The 18,269-nt window shown below is 43.7% G+C and overlaps 1 protein-coding gene across 5 annotated transcripts in view; it reads right to left on the reverse strand.

The window, feature by feature from the left end:
- Positions 1-18,269, reverse strand: part of LOC146808731 (cell adhesion molecule CEACAM6-like) — a 457,492-nt gene that overhangs the window by 21,790 nt on the left and 417,433 nt on the right. For all 5 annotated transcript variants that reach the window (XM_085615540.1, XM_085615542.1, XM_085615544.1 and 2 more), the window contains one exon: positions 11,397-11,429. In XM_085615540.1, the coding sequence (XP_085471666.1) occupies positions 11,397-11,429 (33 nt within the window). The remainder of the gene's footprint in view (positions 1-11,396; positions 11,430-18,269) is intronic.

Below are 18,269 nucleotides of genomic sequence, written 5' to 3' on the forward strand. Positions count from 1 at the left end.
ACAGAGAAGCCGGGCCCTTTGCTCAGTAGCTGGAAGAATGTTTACTTAAACTACTAGACAGGAATGCATTGGATGAGGAGCGGAGCAGATAATCTTGAAGGTGAAATACAGTTTTTGGCAGGCAGACAGGTCGAGTCAGGCACCGTTAGCCGCGCAGGGAGTAGGACAAAGTTCACGGATACAGATGCAAGCTTCAGACTGGAGCTTTCAGAGGCAGAAGGCAGGAAAAGGCTTGATGGCAGAATCAGGGCCTACTCGCCTGGACTGTAAAATGGAGTAAATGAACCATATAAAGCCGGTGGCCTTTCATACTTAGGAATAGAATATCCGGCCCATTCATGGCTGATCTGAAAGAGGACATATTGACGGTGGACGCACATGTATTTGCGTCTTCATAACTGGAACTGGAGGGAACATACATGTACTTGTGACTTATACATGAAACCGTTGGGGTCCAAGATAGGGGACATAACTGATCATAAAAATCCATATTTCCACATTCCCTCCTTGTCCCCTACTGGCCCTTAGGAGATATCAATCTTCATCAATCCATCGATCTGTTCATATAGCATCATTTGTTCTTCTTTCTTCTTCCGGGATGAATGAAATCTTGGTGGTGGAATACACGATGTGGCACACAGACCACAAATCGCTGGTCCACATTGTAGGCATAAGCAGCAACTGAATAGTATGAGAAGGCCAATACCTAGGAAGGATAGGACCCTCCATCCCCAGGCCGACAATACACTCCAAAACCAACCTGACCAAGTCCAGGTGCCTGGATTCTGGTGTATCTGGCTTACAATCTTATGAAGGCGAGTTATAGCTTTATATACAGATGGCGAATTTTCTGGGATGAATACGCAGCAACTTGATCCGATGACCCTACAAGCTCCGCCCCTATCGGCCAGGATGACGTCAAGGACAAGACGATTTTGAAGGACAACAATCCTCATCGCGGATTGCTCCTCTGTCAAGTTGCCTAAGGCGGAAATAGTTTCATTTACTACGGCTTCAAGAGTCCTGGTTAATCTACGTATCAGCTTACTATTGGTGACTGTACCTATATAGGGAAAGAGACCTTTATTAAAATCTGTATATTTTTCCCATGCCGTCTCAGTGTAATCGACAATTGGGAGATCTCTCCGTTCTCTATTGTGTACTAAATGAGTATTTCTATGGTAATCAGGAGGAGCTAAGAAAACAGGTGGCAAAAGGAATCCAATGTAACAGGTACCATCCCAATCTAGAGGCAGACGTATATATGCAGTCTGACCACATACGAAGTAGGAATGGCGAGAAGCTCTAAATGTAGACTTGCCTTGATCACTGAATTCTATTACAGTGGTGCATCTACTATGGCCCATATGTATGGAACCATTCTTTCTTACACACAATTCACCTTTAACTGGAAACACTGACATAGCGGGCAAAATTGGTGCAGCTTCGGATTCAACATTCAGGATCATGAGATTAAGCGTAAAATTCCCTAATCCATACACTTCATTTTCTAGATCAGTTCCTGTTCTTTTGGGAAGTCCCTCCTTGTCAGGGTAGCAGACTTTGAGTAAAACTAGGTTCAGGTTTCCCCATACCCAATTGTCTTGATAAACTACTGAGTTTGAATCTAAGGAATTAATTAAACTAAACCATGCTCCACAGGAGCCATTGTGTGTAAACGGATATGGAAAGAGGGGCAGAATTCCCTTATAATTCTGATAGGGAGGGAGTCGGCCACATATCCAACAATTGGTAGCATTACTAGTCTGATGGGAATGATGTAACATACTAATGAAAGTGTTATTGCGCAGCGCAAATCTATAGGACAACTCATGCGGGGGTAATTCACTAAAAGAATGTTCAGCAGTAACATTGTAAACATGTTTAGAAATAGGGTAATATATGTGCAACAGTACACTTGCAGAAATGATCAGAAGACTTAAGAAAAACAAAATTAATAATGTCACTGTGCAATGACTACGCAGTGATTTACAGTACGCATGTTTTTTCAACTTCATCTTTCGGTTTCTTTCTCTATTCAGGTCTAAGGGATAGATGTCAGAGACAAATTCGACCGATTCACCTTGGAGAGGACTTAAACAATCAAATTGTCTGACTTACTAGACCTTAATTTTAATTTGTATAGTTCCTTGTCACTTTGTTCAACCAAAGGAAGCTTTGAGTCAATAGGTGAAGACGCGCGAGGTGTGACATTTACATCAGACGGTAGTCCATGAAATTTCTTGATATGACTGGAATGTAACCAGCCCTTGCGGCCTTCGATCTTCACGGCTGTCCTCGTGGTGAGCAGTACAAGTTGAGGCGATTTCCACCTAGGATCCAGCTGAGTCTTTCGGTCAAAATTTCGCACTAACACCAGGTCCCCGGGGACTACGTCATGGGGTTTCACCTCGGTGTTGTCGGGAAAGGCTGCAGCTACCTGTGAACGACAAGATTGTAGTGCAGACATCAAGGAAGCCAGGTAATCTGTCAGCATATTACAGTCAACATCAGTTATTTTGCGTGGTATAGGCGTCCCCCACATATTTGGTGGTCTGCCAAAGATCACCTCATAAGGGGATAGCCCTGTTCGAGAGTGCGCTACCATTCTCATGTAAAAGAGTGCAACTGGTAAGGCTACTACCCAATCGACACCTTTCTCTCTACATATTTTGGACAATCTAATTTTCAGAGTTTGATTATGTCGTTCCACGAGACCTGCTGCCTCGGGGTGTCGGACACAATGAAACTTCCATTGATAGCCTAACAAAAGTGAAACGTGTTTCATCAGTTCGGATGAGAACGGCTGGCCGTTATCTGAGTAAACAACACGTGGTAAACCGTACCGTGGGAAGAATTCTCGAACTAACTGTTTAGCAGTAGTCGGGGCAGTGTAATCTGAAACTGGGTAGGCTTCGGTCCAACGGGAAAGAGCACAGACAACTACGAGAACATATTTGAATCCTCGACATCGTTCCATCTGGATATAATCCATCTGGAGGACTTCAAAAGGGTGATCAGGAGGCTGAAATCCGCCCTGCTCTACGGGAATGCTGTTACCTGGGTTAAACTGACAACATATCATGCAGGTACGGACTTTTTGCTTAGCTGCTGCTCGTAAATGTTTGTTGAACCAAATGTGTTGAATACTATCTAGCATAGCTTTCTCTCTTAGGTGCGCTGGACTATGTATTGTGTTAATGATGACTTGGACCATAGAGTCAGGAAGAAACCATACAGATTTCTCCTTCGTCATCCATCCTTGATCCGTTTGGATCCCTCCTAATTCAGTCCATTTCTTTATTTCTTCTGGTGTAGCATGTGTCTGTATGTCAATTACGTCAAGAGCGGGATCCTTAACCGTCATGCAATGTGTTGGTGTCGGAACTATTGTCTTTGTCATGTCAGTTGTGTGAGTTTGAGCAGTCTGTTTAGCTGTTCTGTCAGCTAGATCATTGCCTTGAGAAATGACATCAGTAACTTTCGTATGAGCTTTACATTTCATAATCGATATTGCAGTGGGTAGATGTATTGCATCTAATAAGGCATGAATAAGAGGTCCGTGCTGAATGTGGGCACCGTGAGAAGTTAAATAACCTCTCTCTCGCCACAGCACGCCGAAGTCATGTACAACTCCGAATGCATAACGTGAGTCAGTGTATATGTTGACTTTCTTATTTGTGGCTTGAATACAGGCTTGGGTCAGAGCGATGAGCTCTGCTGCTTGAGCTGACAAGGTATTTATACAGTTTGTTTCAATGACTTCAGTGTCTGTTGTGACTGCATACGCGGCCACTAACTCTCCTGTACTTGTTCTCATGCATGAACCATCTACATACAACGTCAGGTCTGGATCTGACAATGGGACATCTGTCAAGTCTTGTCTGGGTTTCGTCGTGATAGTAATAACTTCAATACAATCATGTGCTAGAGGGTCTGTTCCGTTTACTGGCAAAAGTGTGGCAGGATTCAATGTACTACAACGTCTGATTTCTATGTGTGGCTGAAACAATGTCAATTCATAACCGGTAAGTCTTGCTATGGTCAAGTGTTGTGTTTGCGTTCGGTTCACAAGAACCTCTACTGCATGTGGTACTTGTACTGTCAATGGATGTCCTAACACTATGGCATCGCTTTGTCTGATTGCTAAAGCTGTTGCTGCCACTGATTTCAGGCATGCAGGCAAAGCCTGAGCTACGGGATCTAATGTACTAGAAAAATAAGCACATGGTTTGTGTGATCCTGCTTGTTCCTGTGTGAGTACTGACAAAGCAGTACCTTCGCGTTCTGTAACAAAGAGTGTAAAATGTTTATTGTAACATGGTGTTGCTAAAACAGGTGCTTGACATAAAGCTTTCTTCAAGCATTCAAAGGCTTGTGTATGTTCCTGAGTCCAAGGGAGGACAGTCGATGTGGCCGCCTCCTGTGTTGTCAACTGAATGAGTGGTTTTGCTAGAAATGCATATTGAGGGATCCACTGCCTACAGTATGAAGTGAGGCCTATAAAAGCCCGCACCTCCTTTTGTGTCTTGGGTATCGGCATGTTATCAATTAACTGGATGCGATCAGGTGTAAGCTGTCTTCCCTCCTTGGACAGCGAGTGACCAAGGTACACAACTTGCTGGACACAGAATTGCAGCTTAGAAGGGGACACCTTGTGCCCCTTGTCGGCTAGGAATTGCAAAACCGTTAGTGATGCTTTTTCACATTCAGGTTCACTTCGAGCGGTGATCAGCAGATCATCGACATATTGAAGCAGGGCAGTGTTAACTGGCATGTGGATACTGTCAAGTTCTCGTTTCAGTGCTTGGCTATAGATGCTGGGGCTTTCTGTGAATCCTTGAGGTGCGCGTGTGAATTTAAAGCTTCGTCCATTTAAACTAAATCCGAACAAGTATTGGCTTTCCGGATCTATTGGGACGCTGAAAAAAGCATTTTTGAGATCAATTACAGTAAAGAATGTTGCTTCGGAATCAATGGCTGTCAGTAATGAAGGAATGTCCGGGACTACGGGGTATTGTGGTACAATGCATTTATTTAATTCACGCAGATCAATAACCAATCGATATACTGGCGGGGCCTTTGGATCAGTTCGTTTAAGAATCGGAATTATCGGGGAATTACATACATTGGAGTCGGTTTCCACAACCACTCCTTGGGTAATAAGCTCGTCAATGATTTGCAGTAAAGCCACTACAGCATCTGGGGGTAACTTATATTGTCGCATTCGTGGTAGTACCACACCTGTCTTTAGTGTGACTCGATATGGTGTAATGTTCATGCAACCAACATCTGTAGGGCCTTGTGCCCATAAATGTGTGGGTAAAGTCTGCAGTCGGTGATCCATGTCTCGGGACACATAGTGCCCTTTGAAATCACGTAAAAACAATCTTACTCCTTCCGGAGAACAACATATTATAGCTCCTAGAGCTTTCAAGGTTTTTATACCTAACAGGTTTTCTGGACATGATTTAGTAAGCAATAAATCTGTAGTTCGTGTCAAGGGACCAATCGTAAGTGGAAGAGGCTGTGATACTTCATTAATGATAGGTTTTCCTGAAAAACCAAGGGAAATATTCTGTGAGCCTGAGAGGGGTGCCCCTGGAACTTCACTACGTTTTATGGTTGTTCGGCTTGCCCCTGTATCAAGTAAAAATTTTCTATCTTGGCCTAATAGTTCACTATGTACATAAGGTCCTTCTTGATCTACAGGGACCTCGATAAGGGGTAAGCCAACTTCCCTCTCTAGGCTGTTTCATGAGTATCGTTGATAATCAGGATAGTCATACTGTGCGGTCTGGTACAACTGTCGTGTCGTTGTTTGTGTGGCAGCAATAGGCAGTGGTGGTGCTGCTGGCATAGACTGTTGTGGAGCTGGCATGGACTGTGCATGCTGCGGAGCTCCGTGTTCGTTCTGATCCTGTCTAAGTGGCCGTGGTCTTTCTTTTGTTATACCTGTGGCGATATTACGTTTTAAGACTGGACAATCGTGTATATAATGACCTGGTTGTTTACAATAGTTGCATGTCCCTTTCACAGGACCTGCTGAATCACTGGACTGTTTCACACCCTTTTTATGACCGTCAGCTGGAACTGTCTGGGAGACTAGCATCTTCATTTTCGTGTCTTTCATGCGTCTTTGTTCATGTTCTTGTTCCTCTCTAATTCTATTGTGATGGTACTGTAGCATTTGTAGCATTTGTGACGGGGTGTTACCTTGCCAGGTACTCTCGAATTTTAATACTCTATTCTTAACTTGGGGCAGGGAATTTTCAACTAATTTTGTCACAAACAGATGTGGATACGATTCGCTGCTTGCTTTTATGCCACTATTTATACCAAAACATTTTTCGAATCGGGCATAGAAATCACTAGTGTCTTCATCTTGCTTTTGTTTACAGGCTGAGATTGCACCCCAGTCTTCCTTTTTCGTAGTTAATAAACGTGGCAGTACCTGTACTAGTAAACCTGGTATTATTTTAGTCTTTTCCCCAAGCCCTAAACCTGGACCTCGGGCCTGCTCTTCTGTTTCCAATGCTGCCCAATCTATCTTTTGGTCTCCCACTTCCCAATCTTTTTCTTTGAGTTTTTCGTAAATGCCCGCAGGCATTAATACTTTCAATATTTTCATAATGTCGGGATAGGTATACTCTCCCATGAGTAACATGTCTTTAATTTCACGGTGGAAACCCGCTGGGTCCTTGTCATGACTGGGCACCACTTTCTTCATTTCTAATAGTTCCATTTTAGTTATGGGTGTGTATACAAATACACGTTTAAACTGATTGTCTTCACCTTTGATTGGGTGTACTTCGCGTAAGGGATTCTGTCTGTCCATATAATACGTCGTTCTTTCCTTGATGGGTAATGAGACATGTTCTGGGCATATAAAAAGAATGTACTGCTTTCTGGATTCTAGTATTTCTCTAATTAACTCAGTACCTGAACCTCTCCATTTATTCGTGAGTAATTCAGTCAATATATCAGGTAAGGGACCAGGATCGGAGTGTTGGCTCTTATATAATATAAGGAGTTGTTGAATCATGTAGATACCAGCTAAACGCTGTTCATCTGGGGTGAGATTCAAAAACGTGTGTGCTAGTGTATCATCACCATATTTTCCAGGACTGTCAACCCAGTGAACGGCTGACCTGGCTAATTCTTGTTCGTCCATAGAATCGAGTATATGATAACCCCTTCGTTCTCGGAGTAATTTGTCAGCAGCTTGGAACGAATGTTCGGGGGACCTTATATTTATTATAGGGGTTTGTAAATTTCTGTTATTGTCTGGACGTATCGGACGTATCGGATCAGTAAAGCATCTAGTATTATTACAAGATCTTCCTCTACCTACATAGGCCATGGTTTCTAACTGCCCTGTGGGCAGTTCTAATTCTTCCTCCTCCTCGTTTTGTTCAGGCTGGTCTATCGCTAATCTTTCTTCGTGTATTCGTTCAATTTCTTTGCGGATCTTTCGGCACATAGCTACTATACTTAACTGTCTATCATGTCTCCCATCCGATATATTCCGACTCCATGTGGTAAGTATTTTCATTTCTTCCGGATTTACCCCAGGTCGGTCTTGATTTCTGATCACACAATTTATGAGGAAACGTAACAGTTCCCCCTGTATCTCCACTTTCTGGTACTCCATGGCTCTATTAATACTTCCAGAATCTCGCCCTGACTGGACAAAGTGATATATATTTTCTAAATGTGTAGTCATTCCTGGTAGCTTCCCTAAATATATAGCAGCTCGTCGGATACGTAATGATGCCAGGAGCATTTCATCCTCTTTGCCGGGCACAGGGTCATATCTACAATCTACAAGAAGTTCCTTAAGCATGTTGGGAGTTACTAGTTTGGGCGTACGTTGATGTGCTAAGTCTTGAAAGGAAAGTTTATTTATTCTGGGCGGCGTGGAGAAAATGTTTGTTGTACCTCCGGTAGCACCGTCTGGGGAGCTGGGCGTGAAAGGATTTGTTGAACGTGATACAGCAACTATGGGTGTGGGTACAGCTGTAGAAACAGATGTGCTTGCTGGAACTTGTGTCGGAGGTTGTTGTTGCGGAGGTACAGACGGAGGGTCTTGGCGTTGAACCCCCTCAGCAGGCGGTCTATGTGGTGCAGTATTAGCATATTCGGGAGCTGCGTCATCTAAATAAGAGGAAAGGAAAACATCCTCTGCGGTTCTGGGATGCCCTTTGGGATGTGCTTTTATCGGAAACAATGGGGGTGGCAAGTCTTTTGGTATCTCCGGAGTAGCCTTAGGTAACCCTTCGGCCAGAAGAGGATACATACCATTCATAAGGGCATTTCTTTGTCTGTCTACTTGTTCTGATTTTACTCGGGTACCTTCTTCAATTAATAGATTTTCTCGGACTTTATTTGAATTCTCCTTACTTTTCTCTTCCTGTCTGAGCGCTTTTTCTGTACGTCTATATGATTCTTTACGCCATAATTCAATGGCATCTTTCTGTGATTGTCTAGCTTTCTTTTTCCATAATTCTTCTTCTACTTTCATGATGCAATCTGCAACCCAGGTCCCCGCTGCGGGCCACCTCTGACTTTCTGGTAATTCCTTGGTGTAGTCTACCCATAAATCAAGAAATAGTATGGCGTCTAGGCCATGTTTATGATACATGAAGTACCCTGGAGTGTCCCTAGGAGGAATGGGAACAGCTTCTTCGAGTACCCCTTTTCTAGTTTTGATCTGTCTTAATTTCGAAAAGAGCGGCATATTGAGAACTGGTCTGATACCTAATCTTGAACACACTTAATACAATAAACACAATAATGAACAGTCATTCACACCACAATATGCAGAACGTATTAAACATTTAACATTTAACATTTAATGAACAACAATGATGGCCATTTTAGGGAACTAGTCACTAAGCATAATACTCGGCAATAACTAGGTGCTTCTGAATTATATACTAGACATACTAGATATACTGCTAAACAGTACAGATACACTGCTGAAACAGTGCAGACCGGATTTGTGTACCCAAACCCGTCTTGACCGGCACAACCTATGTGCACGTCAGAACGCCTCCCCGGCAATGGTACTCACCGGGTAGCTCGGAACGGAAGGCCTCGGAACTGAACTGAACTGGACTGGACCGGACTGGACTGGACTCGAAACTTCGGAACTTCGGAACCTGGTGGGCCTCTGTATACCTCGGATCTTGCTCTCTCAGCTAGGCTCTGGTCGGGATACTTCGCACTTCTCACCGCCTCGTCTGGGTGTTGATCGCAGCCTCAGTTACCCCCGCTCGGCAGGAAGGAGATACAGGAAATCCTGTGGGTACGCGTTGTTGTCCGTCCAGCTGTGGCAGGAGACCGGACCTGCGACGCACCTCCGGCGCGTGAGATGAGAAAGTGTCCCTGTTCGGGCGCCAATTATGTGGTAAATAATTTAATTACCGGTACTTAATTTGATGCGGAAAATTAATAAAAATAGCTCAGTAAAATTAGAGGCAGAATCCGTGGTATTAGAGGTTCGGAACGGGCTTTATTCCAATGACAATTCGAATTGTGGTCTTCATATTCCATCACCACGGAGGTTCAGGAAGTGAAGGGGCAATACATTATTGACAGGTAATCGTTTTTATAGAAGAGGCATTACAGTGAAACAGATGCAGGAGGCGTAACAGTTGATAACAGAGATAAAAGACATACATGCGTAACTAGAATGGGTGTAACTAGGCGTAACTAGAAAACGTCATTAGATGTGATGTCACAAATGGGTGGTTCCATGAAAGAATTTCGCAATGTCAGCAAAAATACTTGGCAGAGATGCGCGCGCAGCAGCATGACGTGTGATTGACGTGTAACTAGGGGGTGAAGGGGACTTGACATTTAGCTCTACATGTGGAGACAGAAGTCTGGGGGGTCAAGTCAACCTAATCCCAAATCATATCTAACATCCTATGTTTAAAGAACTATGTTATCCAAAAGGAAAGGTCTCTCGAACAAAATCTATTCTATACTGACTGTGAGTGCGTGTACAAGCGTCTAAGTGTCTACATGAGATGCAAGGGCAGAAATCTTCCATGGTAACAGGGCTATGAATTACTTGCATAAAGACAGAGAAGCCGGGCCCTTTGCTCAGTAGCTGGAAAAATGTTTACTTAAACTACTAGACAGGAATGCATTGGATGAGGAGCGGAGCAGATAATCTTGAAGGTGAAATACAGTTTTTGGCAGGCAGACAGGTCGAGTCAGGCACCGTTAGCTGCGCAGGGAGTAGGACAAAGTTCACGGATACAGATGCAAGCTTCAGACTGGAGCTTTCAGAGGCAGAAGGCAGGAAAAGGCTTGATGGCAGAATCAGGGCCTACTCGCCTGGACTGTAAAATGGAGTAAATGAACCATATAAAGCCGGTGGCCTTTCATACTTAGGAATAGAATATCCGGCCCATTCATGGCTGATCTGAAAGAGGACATATTGACGGTGGACGCACATGTATTTGCGTCTTCATAACTGGAACTGGAGGGAACATACATGTACTTGTGACTTATACATGAAACCGTTGGGGTCCAAGATAGGGGACATAACTGATCATAAAAATCCATATTTCCACAATCCTAATGACTGTTTTTGGATATACATTTACAATTGATTACTCTACAGCAGGGTTCATTTCTACAGTTTAGATGAGTATTGTTGTTAGTTAAACATGAGATAAGATCTGAGATTGAACCCACAGAAGAAGAACAAGACCTGCTCCTGAGTGCCTTTGTATCTGGCCCGCCCCACTGTCTTCGGCTTCGTAACCCACTCACTTCTATGAGACCTCAAGGAGCAGTAACTCAACACACCAACTACAACTCACCCACAAGGAAGAAAACATGTTTACTTATCCACTACCTTCAGACCTCTAACCTGGGGTTTCGGCATAGCGTGCTACCAGCCACGAAGCGCTTCAATCCCTTGTCAAGGGTAGTAAGCGCTTTATTAATTTACTATTACCGTAACTGATCAGGTCAGGTCGCGTTTTCATATTTAAGGGATCTTGCCTTGGCCTGGGTCGCGCTTAGTCCCTGACCAGAGTGGTCCCACATTGAGGTGGTCTTACATTGAACAAACATGGATCTCCCATGCTTTGTCTGTCAGCAGCATCACTGCTGCATTATACCTGTCATGCTAAGAGGCTTCACACTAGCTCATTCCTGTTTCAGTACATTACCCCCTGCTCCTCTTTTGGGGTCTATACCTCCTCTATCTATGGAATGTGGCCTGTGCACACTCAATGTGTCCCTGTCTCATCAAATCACTGTTAACCCAGTTTTTCATGCTTTGCGGATCATTCTATCCTTGGTAAGTTCCAAAGTTTAGGCCAAAACCATTTAGTTGCTTCAGGGGGTGGAATTCTGTGTGAGGGACTTACCGTGTACGCAGAGTCTGCTGTCATGTCTTGAGTCTGTGGGAGAAAGAAAAAAATGCTCAAAGCATTGTACAATTTAAGAATACTGGATCAAGTGTGCAGATTAGAAGGCATTTCATGTGGATAGAACATGCCACCCTCAGGCCTGTATGTCACAAAAGGTTGTACAGGAATAAGCCCTTTTAGATGGGTCAGTACTTGTCCCTCAGCTCAGATTCCTAGGTCCGAAGATCACAGTCCTGACGGTGGTGGGTTGGTGGAGTTAAGTTTCACACGTAAGAAGATGATGGGGGTACACATACTGCACTCATGGCTACCCCTGGCTAGCCCTCTACCACTGAGGCCCAATTCCTGAGACCTCTGACTCACAGATCACCCTGTCGGTGACAGGTCAAGGACTAGAAAGAGATCTACAAGAGAAAAACCTTGGGTAGTTGAGATCATTTTGCGTTCAAACTAAAATGCGCTTTAATATCAGTTGCTCTGCACCTCAGTTCACGCCTGCGTACTGCCATAGAGCTCGTGCAAGTGAAACAAAACTATTACGGTGTGTTTTAAGAGTGTTTTTCTGGTTTAGGCTAACTAGGCCTCATTTAGGCCTCCACGCCATCTTGTTGAAAATAGATGCTGCATCATGATGTCCATTTTGTGTTTATATTTTACGCCTGACACTACATGCAGCAAGGAAGAGCGTGCTACATCTTCCAAGGTCTTTCCTGCTCAAACACTGTATTACATTTATTCACAATGGTTCTCTGCTGTTGACGTAACTAGTTTATTCTAACAACTTTGGGTGAGATTAGGTCACGAGGGGTGAATCAATATTCATGTATTGGGCTAGTGCTGAGGTGATAGGATTATGTGACACTTCAAAATGTGAAGATATGAGGTGTTGGATCAAAGAACAAGAAAACTCTATATAAACCCTTGAATTTGGGGGTGAGCCAGAAGACTCTTCTCAAGCAGCTGGGGATGCTGCCCGATTTCTTAATGATTTTGCTACACACTTGAGACTTAACATTTTTCTTACTTTTGCCCATTAGTATATTTCTTTGTATTTGATAGCCTTTGTGGTAAATGACTTCCATTCAATTCAATGAGATCACTGCGGCATCTGCATTTCACTATTTCTGTTTTGTACTTTTATAGTTTTCTACTAAATCTTCATGTTTTTTTCTCATTTTGAATCTAAAACTCCCTTTTGAGTTAGTCCTTTCTTACAGGCTCTATTTTATAAACCGGTTTTGAATCTTGTCTCTAGGGACACATTGCCTCATAGATTGTGCGGTTGATACTGTCCCCGATTCACTCAGTGTTTGGGGTCCCCACTGTCATGCAGACTCCCTATGGCCCGGCGCGCTCACAGTACACTAGGGATCACTTTGTGTACCAATGGACATTGTAGTGTTCCTGCTTGGACTTTGGCCCCGTCTCATCCTACTGCCCAGAACAGCAGCCAGGAATCCAGGATCCCCAGGGGCCTCACCCATTACATTTACTACTACTTTACTGGATGGTCTCTGCCGCGTCACCTCCACTCAGGGAAGTGTTCGGTCGGGGCACTGCCCAGAAAGGGCACCTGTATTACTGTCCTCCCACTCTCTTTCACAACACCTCTCATTACAGTATCCTAACTGAAGCCAGATCAGCATCCTCTTTCCTTTCGCCCATCAGGATTACTGATGACAAGCATGAGAACACAGGCGTGTATAGCTAGAAGGCAAACCTTGCAAGTCAGCACTTACGTGCCTGGTGAGCGTGGGTGCCCCTAAAGTGCTGAGGCAAACCCAGACATACATTTACAGTTACTGGTTGGGAAGAATTTCACATTTTTAGGGTTATCCTCATAGTCTTTTCATCTGGACAGCAGATGTTTGACATGTTGCACGTACAGCCCACTGAGAAGTCCTTGCAACATTTACTATAAAGTGCATGTGTTTTTTTCCCAAATTCACACAACTACTTCCATAGTAAATAAGCTGCCTGTGCACAGGTCAACTGAGACCCGGAAAGAGGACTGATAAGGGTAGTGATGGCAAAGGCTGTCCCACCATTTACACAAGTGTGATATGTTGCGACCAACAACAAATGGGTTCTGTAAGCCACGCTGTGGACCTGCCTGGCTGGATGCGATGTGCGCTTTGTAACTTTCAAATGGCAAGTAGTTTCATTTCCAGTGCCTCTCTACTAGGACTAAGAACTCATGCCTGCTAATTACTGTAGTCTGTGGCTCAGAGTATAAACAGATCAGTCACACACACAACACACACACACACACAACACCCACACGCATGCATACACACAAACACACACACACAGACACTCACTACCCACCCGCCCACCCACAGGCACGTGCACACACATACACATACACACACCTACAAACACACACAGACACATGCACGCACACACAGTCACAACGAGTTTCATCCCTACTCTGGGAATGCACCATCTTTGTAACACCGGAGGGGGGCTTATATTATCATTCACCATAATAACATCTGGCGCAAGCATCAGGTGGTGTATTTTTAAGAAGATGTATATGTATTCATCTGGAGGATGGTATAGGAGCGTATAGAGGGTTCAGTAGGGTTTCAGAATCTCACAAGACAACGGTTCCATACATCGCTAGCCTCTCTTGCTAGCCTGCACCATCTTCAAAGCTACCAGCATCATCTATGAAGTGAACTGACTCACCTGCCTTTCCTTGCAGTGGCATCCGTGGACTCATTTGTGGCAAAGCAAGCAAAGGAGGAGGACTCTCCATACCCTCTCGTTTGGAAGTAAAATACAGCTATAATAGGGTGCAGTGGGCCCATTACACCCCTGGGCTCTGGTTCCAAAGCACCTGCTTCAGTATTGATAGCCACATTCTCCTGTGTGTATGCCCAGGTCCCTTGCATTACACAGTCTGTGCATATGTGCAGACTGCTGTACCTGTAAAGCCTGTCTGTACACACTGCTGTACCTGTAAAGCCTGTATATGCAAACGGTTGTACCTGCAAAACCTGTATGCGCAGACTGCAGTACCTGTGAAGCCTGTTTCTGCAGACTGCTGTACCTGTAAAGCCTGTATGTGCAAACTGCTGTACCTGTAAAGCCTGTATGTGCAGACTGCTGTACCTACAAAGCCTGTATGTGCAGACAGCTGTACCTGTAAAGCCTGTATGTGCAGAATGCTGTACCTGTAAAGCATGTATGTTCAGACTGCTGTTCCTGCAAAGCCTGTATGTGCAGACTGATGTACCTTTAAAGCCTGCATTTGCAGTCTGCTGTACCTGCAAAGTGTGTATGTGCAGAATTCTGTACCTGTAAAGCCTGTATGTGCAGACTGCTGTACCTGTAAAGTATGTGTGTATGTGCAGACTGCTGTACCTGTTAAGCCTGTATTTGCAGACTGTTGTATCTGTAAAGCCTGTATGTGCATAGTGCTGTATCTGTAAAGCCTGCTTGGTATGTGAGGACAGGTTTCCCTACATTCTGAATGTATGTTCAGACTGCTGTACCAGTACAGCTTGTATGTGCAGATTGATGTACCTGCAAAGTCTCTATGTGCAGACTGCTGTACCTGTAAAAGCTGTATGAGCAGACTTGCTGTACCTGTAAAGCCTGTATGTGCAGACTGCTATGACTGCAAAGCCTATATGTGCAGACTGGTGTACCTGTAAAGTCTAGCTGCATGTGGAGACTGCTGTACCTATAAAGCCTGTATGTGCAGACTGCTGTATCTGTAAAGCCTGCATGTGCAGACTGCTGTACCAGTAAAGCTTGTATGTGCAAACTGCTGTACCTGTAAAGCCTGTATGTGCAGACTGCTGTACCTACAAAGCCTGTATGTGCAGACAGCTGTACCTGTAAAGCCTGTATGTGCAGAATGCTGTACCTGTAAAGCCTGTATGTGTAGACTGCTGTTCCTGCAAAGCCTGTATGCGCAGACTGCTGTACCTGTAAAGCCTGTATGCGCAGACTGCTGTACCTACAAAGCCTGTATGTGCAGACAGCTGTACCTGTAAAGCCTGTATGTGCAGAATGCTGTACCTGTAAAGCATGTATGTTCAGACTGCTGTTCCTGCAAAGCCTGTATGTGCAGACTGCTGTACCTTTAAAGCCTGCATTTGCAGTCTGCTGTACCTGCAAAGTGTGTATGTGCAGAATTCTGTACCTGTAAAGCCTGTATGTGCAGACTGCTGTACCTGTAAAGTATGTGTGTATGTGCAGACTGCTGTACCTGTTAAGCCTGTATTTGCAGACTGTTGTATCTGTAAAGCCTGTATGTGCATAGTGCTGTATCTGTAAAGCCTGCTTGGTATGTGAGGACAGGTTTCCCTACAGTCTGAATGTATGTTCAGACTGCTGTACCAGTACAGCTTGTATGTGCAGAGTGATGTACCTGCAAAGTCTCTATGTGCAGACTGCTGTACCTGTAAAAGCTGTATGAGCAGACTTGCTGTACCTGGAAAGCCTGTATGTGCAGACTGCTATGACTGCAAAGCCTATATGTGCAGACTGTTGTACCTGTAAAGTCTAGCTGCATGTGGAGACTGCAGTACCTATAAAGCCTGTATGTGCAGACTGCTGTACCTGTAGAGTATGTGTGTATGTGCAGATTGCTGTAAAGCCTGTATGTGCAGACTGCTGCATCTGTAAAGCCTGTATGTGCAGACTGCTGTACCAGTAAAGCTTGTATGTGCAGACTGATGTACCTGCAAAGTCTCTATGTGCAGACTGCTGTACCTGTAAAACCTGTATGTGCAGACTTGCTGTACCTGTAAAGCCTGTATTTGCAAACTGCTGTACCTGTAAAGTCTGTATGTGCAAACTGCTGTACCTGTAAAGTCTATGTGCATGTGGAGACTGCTGTAACTATAAAGCCTGTATGTGCAGACTGCTGTACCTGTAAAGTATGTATGTATGTGCGGATTGCTGTACCTGTAAAGCCTGTATGTGCAGACTGCTGCATCTGTAAAGCCTGTATGTGCAAACTGCTGTACCTGTAAAGCCTGTGTGTAGAGACTGATGTACCTGTAAAGCCTGTAAATGCAGACTGCTGTACCTGTAAAGCCTGTATGTGCAGACATCTGTACCTGTAAATATGAGTGTATGTGTAGACACTGTACCTGTAAAGCTTGTATGTGCAGTCTGCCGTACCTGTAAAGCGTGAATGCGCAGACTGCTATAACTGCAAAGCCTGTATGTGCAGACTGTTGTACCTGTAAATCCTGTGTGGTATTTGAGGGCAGATTTCCCTAAAGTCTGAATGTATGTGCAGACTGCTGTACCTGTAAAGCCTGTATGTGCAGATTGCTGTACATGTAAAGTATATGTGTATGTGGATACTGCTGTAACTGTAAAAGCCTTTATGGGCAGACTGCTGTACCTGTAAAGCCTGTGTGCCATGTGTGGAAATGTTTGCCTACAGTCCGAATGTATATGCAGATTGCTGTACCTGTAAAGCCTGTATGTGCAGACTGCTGTTCCTGCAAATCCTCTATGTGAAGACTGCTGTATTTGTAAAGCCTGTATGTGCAGGCTGATGTACCTGTAAAGCCTGTATGTGCAACCTGCTGTACCTCTAATGTCTATGTGTATGTGGAGACTGCTGTACATGTAAAGCCTGTATGTGCAGACTGCTGTACGTGTAAAGCCTTTATTTGCCTTTCCTTTCCTTTCTATAATCTTTATTTCGACTACAATGAGTCATAAAAGATAACACAATGTAACATAAAATTTCACAGTTATAACACAAGGTAACATAAAATTTAACAATTATTACGATCAAAAGAGGGATATATCCATCATACACGTTATAGCCAAGAAAAGAATACTAATCAAGTTAGCAAACACAGTTGATACCACTTGCCAAAAAATCAACATAGCAGAAAAATGTGAAAACTAGATAATATCATGTTTACAAAAACTTTCTCCTAGTTTTCCACATTGCGTCTAAGAATTAGCTAACAGCAAAAACGGTTAATGGTGATAAATCCATTTTTAGTATTCGATAAGCCTCCATATATTTTCTAAAACCCCATTTTTTGCATAGGGGAATAATCCACTTTCTTCTAGATGCTATATATAGAGGACAAAAAAGAATTACGTGGAGATCATTTTCAGGCTGAGCAGTGCAAAGGGGACAATTAGCAACAGTTGAGGGGTGCCATCTGTTCGTAAGAGCACGAATAGGGAGGGAATTATATCTCCATTGGAGATAAAGTTTTCTAAGAGTTGGGGGATAAATATCATCCAGCACTATCTCAAACTTATAATAATCTTTCATTAAGATAAATGAACTTGTCATGGAGCCCAAATTATCAGAGGTCAGCCAAACCGACCGATTTCTTTCATAATACATTATTGCCAGAGCTTTACGCGATATGGCCTTGGATGCAGATTCTGGAGAACTCCATAAAGAGGGGCAACCCAACCTATCAAACTCAGCCTTGATATACCTTATCCAAGGAAGATTTTGTATAGTTTGGAACTTCAATAAATCCAAAAATTCTAGTCTGTAGGTATTAAGTTCAGGGGTTGCCCATAGACGTCGCCAAAAGGTTAGGGGCTTTAAGGCTAGTTCCTCCTTAATAGATCTAATTCCTAAATCCAACCTAAGGGGGAGAAGAGGAGTACTGGAGGGTAAAGATGATAATTGTCGTAGAAAATTATTTTCAATGACCATAAATGGTTGGAGGCAATTATTGCCCCACAGTTCCGCCCCAAAAATTGCTGCCGCTCTGGCCTGCACCTTATACATTTCTAAAGGTGGACCAATAGGTTTTATGTAGGAGTTTTTCCAAAGTTTAACAATTGCCCCAATTTTCTGCGTTAATTTTAGTTGGGATTTGGTTTGGTGTTGAGTCCATAGGAAATTTTCATTTA

The sequence above is a fragment of the Triturus cristatus genome, chromosome 7 (genome assembly GCF_964204655.1).
Source record: "Triturus cristatus chromosome 7, aTriCri1.1, whole genome shotgun sequence".
Taxonomy (NCBI): Eukaryota; Metazoa; Chordata; class Amphibia; order Caudata; family Salamandridae; genus Triturus; species Triturus cristatus.